This window comes from Penaeus japonicus, unplaced genomic scaffold, assembly GCF_977035675.1.
Source record: "Penaeus japonicus unplaced genomic scaffold, GWHDUDI00000001_assembly GWHDUDI00000013, whole genome shotgun sequence".
Lineage (NCBI taxonomy): Eukaryota > Metazoa > Arthropoda > Malacostraca > Decapoda > Penaeidae > Penaeus > Penaeus japonicus.
In genome coordinates, this window is record NW_028234415.1 from 32636475 (window position 1) to 32643974 (window position 7500).

Consider the following 7500-nt stretch of genomic DNA (forward strand, 5'->3'; position numbering starts at 1 on the left):
ATTCCCATTCTTATCATAACAGTTTTCATGACAACTTTGTGGGCTTAGTCGAAATGAATCCCAAACAGATAATAAAGCCAAAAAGAAGAAGAGAGAAATTCTCATATTTCCAAATAGGTCAATGGCATTCATTTCTGTTGTGTTTTCTTTCCATTTTGTTATTTAGAAAAAAAAAAAAATGCTCTTCCCTCAAGCTTCTCTTATGATCTTGCCAATCTATCTATATGGTATACATATATATAAAGTTATATATCCATATAATTTCCAAAGTGCCTTATCCTATGCCAGCATCCAGCTCGCCCACTCGCTTCTAGACACCAGGCACCCCAGTGGCACTACGACATAGGATTCTCCTCTTCTTTTTCCTTCTCTGCGTTCGTTTATTCGTCTTCCTCTTTGTTTTCTTTTTTATCTTCGTCTTCCTCTTTGTTTTCTTTTTTATTTTCGTCTTCCTCTTTTTTTTTTTATCTTCGCCTTCCTCTTTCTTTCTTCTTTACTTTCGTCTTTTTCTTCGTCTGTATGTTTTCTTTTTATTTTTATTTTTTATTTACGCATTTCTCTCTTCATCTCTCGCGTCGTTTCTCTTGTGGCATCTTCCTTATTTCCTTCTCCCCTGTTTGTTTGCTTTTCTCTGCATCTTCTTCTTCGCCTCCTTTCCTTTATTTTCTTCTTCGTCTTCATCTACTTCCTTCATTCATTTTCCTTTTTTTTCTTATTTTCTATGCATCTTCTTCGTTTTTCTCTTTTTTCTTTATTTTTTCTTTTCTGTGTCTTTTTTTCATATTTTTCCTCTACTCTTCTTTGTCTTTTTCTTTCTCTAAACTTCTTTCTCTTTTTCTTCCTCTTCTTCTTTATCATTATCATCTTCTCTTCTTCTTTCTTATTGTTCTCTTCCTATTCTGCTTCTTTATTCTCTTATTCTATTTCCTCCTCCTCCTCTTCGTTTTCTTACACTCTTCCTCCTCTTCTGTGCTTCATTGTCTTCTCCTTCCTCCTCATCTTCTTCGTATTCTTTCTTTCCCTCTTTCTCCTCTTCTTTGCTTCGTCCTCTTCTTCTTCTTTTATGTTTCGACGTCTCCTTCTTCTTCGCTTTCTTCCGCTGTTTCTCCTCCTCTTCTTCTTCGTCTCCTTCTTCTTCCCCTTCCTCTTCTTCTTCATTTTACTATTCTTATTATTTTTTTCCTTTTTCTTCTCCTTCTCCTGTGTTCTCTTTCATGTCACGAAACAGCTGATACGATTATCTGACTTTTTTGAGATTCTTTATATTTCAAATAATGCATCGTGTGATTTATCCTCTTACTCTTATTCTTCTTCTTTCTTTCATTTCCTCTTTTCCAAAATAAGAGAGAAATAAAGAAGAAAAAAGGTTCATCTTTTATATAGATAGCAACAAGAATAATATTTCGATTTTTTTTCTCTTAAAAAAAAAATGCATCTCAGATCGACACCTACTATAGTATCAGACCCCCCTCCCCCCAGTGAAAAATAAAACATGTAAAAATGGAAAACTACAATTACACTTATATATATTTACACACACATACAAACACACACACAATCCATACACATAGCACACAAGAAAAATCCACACATGCAAATACACAAGCACACGCTCTCGCTCTTTTATCTGTCTCACACACACACACACACAAACACCCCCCTTCTCCAACCCCCACACACATACAAACACACAAACAACCATCCCCTCCCTCCCCCCTTACCCACCCTCCCTACACTTAAGTCACTCCCTCCAACCCCCCCCCCCTCCTACCCTACCCCTATCCCCAACCAGCCCACCCCCCCCACCTCATCAACCCCCCCCACCCACCCACCAGCCTACCTCTCGCACACACACATCTAACCTTCCCCTTCGCTCTCCCCTTCTCCTAGCAGGTCCCCTACGCCGACATCATGTCCAAGACCCTGGTCTTTGGCATATACGACTTCGACAGGTTCTCTAAGCACGACCAGATCGGAGAGGTCAAGATTCCGCTGTGTCAGGTCGACCTCGCACAGACCATTGAGGAATGGAGGGACCTCGTTTCGGTGGAGGGCGATGGAGGCCAGGTGAGAGGATCGGTGGATGAGGATGTTTGTGAGGGCGATTTCTCGATTTCTCTTTTTTTCTGTCTCTCTCTCTCTCCTTTTTTTCCCCTTATTCCTCCCTTCCCCCCCAAAAAAAAAAAAAGTTGTGTACCTCGGATTTTCCATCTTCTTTTGATTTTATCTCTTTTCTTCTCTAAGAAAAAAAAAGATAATAGGATTTTATTTTTTATTTCTATCTCCTTCCGTTTTTATTTGAAACCTTACCTGACCCTATCCTTTTCTGACCTTTTTTTTAGTTTCTCTTAATCACTACGTTCCTCTCTTTGACCTGATTTTCATTTTGAGTTGAGTTGGATATTTTCCTGACCTTGCTCTTGGTTTTCGTACCTTTTAACCTATCTTTTAACCAACTATACTAAATTAAAATCTCTTCTTGTTTAACCTATCCTGATATATATTTTAAGTGATTAGTTGATCTTTGACCTTTTTTCCCCCTATCATTTAAGGCCCCTTTCCCAAGACTTTCCCCGTTAACCCGTTTTAACCTCTGACCTAAGCTAACTTTCCTATACTATGAATCCGAGTTATTTCGTCCTTCCCTTGTTTCCTTGGACAATGTCTTCTGTTGTCTTAAGGTGAGATAGAGTAATAGCATTTTAACCATAAAGTCATTTTTCTATATAATATATATATATTTTTTCAGAATATGTATTCATATATATCATATACTATATTATACATTTTCATGATTAGAATTACAGTGACGGAGGTATATATATATATATCTTTTCATTTTTTCAAGAAGAATGCATTCATAATCGTCTATATATTTTAATGATTTACAATTCTATAGAAATCCATCTGAACAGAATCGTATAGAATCCCACCTACAGATATTTTCGTGTTTTAGATACTCTATGTGTGTTTAGTATTACACTTGTATTTATATAACTCTATTTCTTGTGAGATAGCCTTCATAAAAATGATTTTTTCCTGTATAGATATATCATCACATTTCTCCCTTCCCCCCCTTAAAAAATCATTCATTCAGTGATTATAGTTCCATAGCCTTAAGAAAAAAGAAACTTCCATCCTTATTTTTACCCCTTTCAGAAGAAAAAAAATGTTTACTCAGGTAGGTCCACGTGACCAAAAAAAAAAAAAAAAAAATCATATCATTATTTGTCCATTCATCCGTTAATAAAAAGAAAGAAAACAAAAAGAGTCATTCTGAATTCGAGATGATTCTGCCAAAATTTGAATTTAAATCGGGTGAAATTTCCGTTACATTTTTAACGATCGCAAAACAAAACCGAATCGAAAAAAGAAACCAAAAACAAAAAAGCAGCAGCACGTCGCTGATTGGCTGTTAACTTAGATGACGTCACTAGTCCCCGCCCACTTCTCACCGGCTCATCACCAATTAGAAAAAATACACTAGTTCTTTCTAGAAGGATCTAAATATGTAACGGCAATAACACCTTTTCGATCCATCAGACAGAAATACAAAGCACTAAAAAAAACTCGCTTTCATACTTAATTAACATATCTGTAAATAGATAAATGAAATATGTTTTGTTTTTTAAATTAATTTCCATATATTTTCTCACATATAAATATATGTTTGTCTGTTTCTGTCTCTCATCTATGGTTCAGAATGACACAGAATTAACCAAATTGTTCAGATCCAAATTTACCACTTACCACTTGGGAAAAGTTTTATTGCTTCTGCTCACTCTGTTGAAGAACTTTGTAAACCCAATCTTAGTCCTGTATCTTTTTATTTTATTCTGTCTGTCTCCCTGTAAAACAAACTAATGAATGTTAGTTCTTTAAATGGTGTCTACAGTATATCCATTGTGGTAGTTCGTTGTTGTTTCTTGAATATCTATAGAACATAAAATCAAGCCTTAAACCTTTTCTCAAGTGGTATTTCAAGAATAAAATCAAAAGTCACTTGAAGCATCTTGTATCCTTTGGAGTATGAGTTTCTGTATACGTTTTTTTGAATATCTTATTTTTAATGTATCTATCGTGGTTGTTACAAGCATACTTGTGTAGATCTCTCTCACACACCTACTCAAATACTACTTAAAACTGACCGAGGCTGCATCACTGTAGCGGATTTAGTTCTAACACCACACCATATACTCCTTTTGTAAGATCTAGAAGAGAAATAGTCAACTCTTAGTCAAACTAGGGACACTAGACGTCCTTATGACTTGACTAGATGGAATATGGTCAATCTAAGATGATAGACGGATTGAAAGATAATATGTTCTTGAACCTTAAACATTTCATTTTCCTTTTATTTTTTGTTCTTTGTTTATATACATATAATGTCTTACATAAGAGTCACAGATAGGTGGCTGTAGTAGCGAGTGCAAAGCATAGCTAAGCCTCTGTACATTTCATAGCTAAGGTGCTTGAAGCCAGAGATATTTTTTAACTATGGCTGCATTTGAGCGCTGAGAGTAAATGCGCTGTTGAGTATAATTTCATGCCGGTGCAGGAGTTGCAACTTCTTAAATAATCATTTGTAACGTTTTAGGTTCTATAGGAACAAAATCATGTGTATCTATATAATTCTAAAACAAATGATGAGTACAGGCTCACTGTACTTGCTTATTTAATTTTCTTTTTTGTTTGTTTTGGTATTTTTTCAGTTTGTAGTTTCTCAACGTTGATTAAAGATACATGCACTGCGAATATATGTTGTTTTTCTTTTGTGCATTAGAGAACCATAGGCCTATCATTAACACAACTGAATCGTTGTCCCAGTCAGCTTTCATGTGTTTTTGAAGAAGTAAAAAATCATATCTATGTATAAATAAAAATAAAAGCCAAAGTATCTCTTAGCGCATTAAAAATAATAATAATAATAATATCGAGCTCAAAAAAAAGAAAGAAAAAAAAGTTGTTTGTGTTGAGTAAACAAATCTTGGCCCTCCAGACTTGCTGTAGGCTGGTGGTGTGCCAACGTCCCCTGTCTGTTATAAAGAAAAAAAAAAAAAAATACAAACAAACTTGTTGCTGTGGGTGATAAATATGTTCGTGGTATATTGTTTTAGGGTTATCTTTGGTGGTCGAGGGTGACTGCTCGTACTCTAGTCGGTGATCAAAATTGTCATATTCCCTCTTTTATTAATTCTTCCGAACGTATTTTAGTTTCTCTACCTAATGGATTGTCTTTAATCTTTCAATGCATTCAGTTCAATGTAACTTAATCACTTTAATGTATCGAGATGTGGTCATTCATCCAGAGTACGAAGGGTACCCCTTGGTAGTCGCTGATGTACTGCACATAATTTTTCTGCAACGCTGCAATCGACATTAAAATGATACTCATAGTCAGATGATCAGAAGATATAGAGTAACTTAGAAATTTTGTTCGTCATTGTCATGATTTCCTTATTGCAACATTACAAATTCCTTTGCATCTTACCTATCGTATTGGATACAACATTCTATTATATTTCTCAAAAATCATCTCTGTAGCTGATTTGCCTCCGTTTTCTTTGGTAAAACGGAAAGTGAGATAATCATATGATGGAATAAATTCAATTGATGTTGTTGCAGCTTTGCGGATCTGTGGTTGAATTCGAAGTCGTGCAACTCTGTCAGAGCTCTCTCTCTCTCTCTTTCTCTTTCTCTCTCTTTCTCTCTCTCTCTCTCTCCATTCACTCTCTCTTTCGATTCTCCCTCTCTGTCGCTCTTTCTATCTCTGTGTCGTTCTCTCTCTCTCTCTCTCTCTCTCTCTCTCTCTCCCCATTCTCTCTCTCTTTTTCCTCTCTCTCTCTCTCTCTCTCTCTCTCTCTCTCTCTCTCTCTCTCTCTCTCTCTCTCTCTCTCTCTCTCTCTCTCTCTCTCTCTCTCTCTCTCTCTCTCTCTCTCTCTCTCTCTCTCTCCATTCTCTCTCTCTTTCGATTCTCCCTCTCTGTCGCTCTTTCTATCTCTGTGTCGTTCTCTCTCTCTCTCTCTCTCTCTCTCTCTCTCTCTCTCTCTCTCCATTCTCTCTCTCTTTCGATTCTCCCTCTCTGTCGCTCTTTCTATCTCTGTGTCATTCTCTCTCTCTCTCTCTCTCTCTCTCTCTCTCTCTCTCTCTCTCTCTCTCTCTCTCTCTCTCTCTCTCTCTCTCTCTCTCTTTTTCTCTCTCTCTCTCTCCTTCTCTCTCTTCCTCTCTCTCTCTCTCTCTCTCTCTCTTTCTCTCCTTTCTTCTCTCTCTTCTTCTCTCCTTCCTTCTCTCTTCTTTTCTCTCTTCTCTCTCTCTCGTTCTCTTTCTCTCTCTCTCTCTCCTTCTCTCTCTCTCTCTCCTTCTCTCTCTCTCTCTCTCTCTCTCTCTCTTCTCTCTCTCTCTCTCTCCCTCTTTCTCTCTCTCTCCTCTCTCTCTCTCTCTCTCTCTCTCTCTCTCTCTCTCTGTCTGTCCTCTCTTCTCTTTCTCTCTCTGTCTTTCTCTCTCGCTCTCTCTCTCTCTTTCTCTCTCTCTCTTTCTCTCTCTCTCTTTGTCTCTCTCTCGCTTTGTCTGTCTGTCTCTCTCTCTCTTCTTCTTTCTCTCTATCTCTTTCTCTCCTTCTCTCTCTCTCTCTCCTTCTCTCTCTCTCTCTCTCTCTCTCTCTCTCTCTCTCTCTCTCTCTCTCTCTCTCTCTCTCTCTCTCTCTCTCTCTCTCTCTCTCTCTCTCTCTCTCTCTCTGTGTCTCTCTCTCCCTCTCTCTCGTCTGTTCCCTCCTCTCCGAAGGGCCCTGTTGACCCCTGTTCCTCCTCCTGTTTCCTTCGACAGACAGTCTGCTTCGGTTTCCGAATTCAACGCGTTTAATATGTCTCAAAACCGCGTGGTTTCTCCCAGCCCAAGGGCTTGCCTCATAACTTTATATATTTATAAAAGAGAAAAAAAGATAGATAGATAGAAAAAAAAGAAGAAAAAAAAAAAACAATAACAAAAACAAAACACAAGATATTATATGTTTTATTTACTCTTTATTGATCGATGTATATAATGCTCTTCAGTAGGAAGTTAATCAAACTTGTTCCTTATAAAGTGTGGATTTTTTTTTTTTTACTTAGTTTCTCCTTAACAAGCTGTAGTAGCCAAAATGTAGTGATTTAAGAGTGACTAGGATTCGGATCAACACGACGGTTCCAACCACCCGAACTCAGGGGTGTGGTTGAACCAGGGTGTCCAGTAGCGGCAGAAGTAGTTGGACTTTTTAGCTGGTGGTATTTGATGGTATGATGATGATGATGATGATGATGATGATTTAAAAAAAAGAAGAAAAAAGAAAGGTTGTTATCATTATGATTATTATGATTCTCACTTGATCCTTTTTTTGAATTATTTATTTATATATATCTATATTTATATTATCTTCACAACACGGGTTTCCTTTTTGAAGGACCTGGTATCAAAAGAGGTCCTAGCAACAAGTTAGTGAGAGTGGTTCCCGTGGGCTGGGACGAC

At 37.2% G+C, this 7500-nt stretch overlaps 1 protein-coding gene across 1 annotated transcript in view; it reads left to right on the forward strand.

The window, feature by feature from the left end:
• Positions 1 to 7500, forward strand: part of Syt1 (Synaptotagmin 1) — a 99965-nt gene that overhangs the window by 67677 nt on the left and 24788 nt on the right. The window contains exon 11 of the mRNA XM_086543453.1: positions 1894 to 2067. Within this exon, the coding sequence (XP_086399579.1) occupies positions 1894 to 2067 (174 nt within the window). The remainder of the gene's footprint in view (positions 1 to 1893; positions 2068 to 7500) is intronic.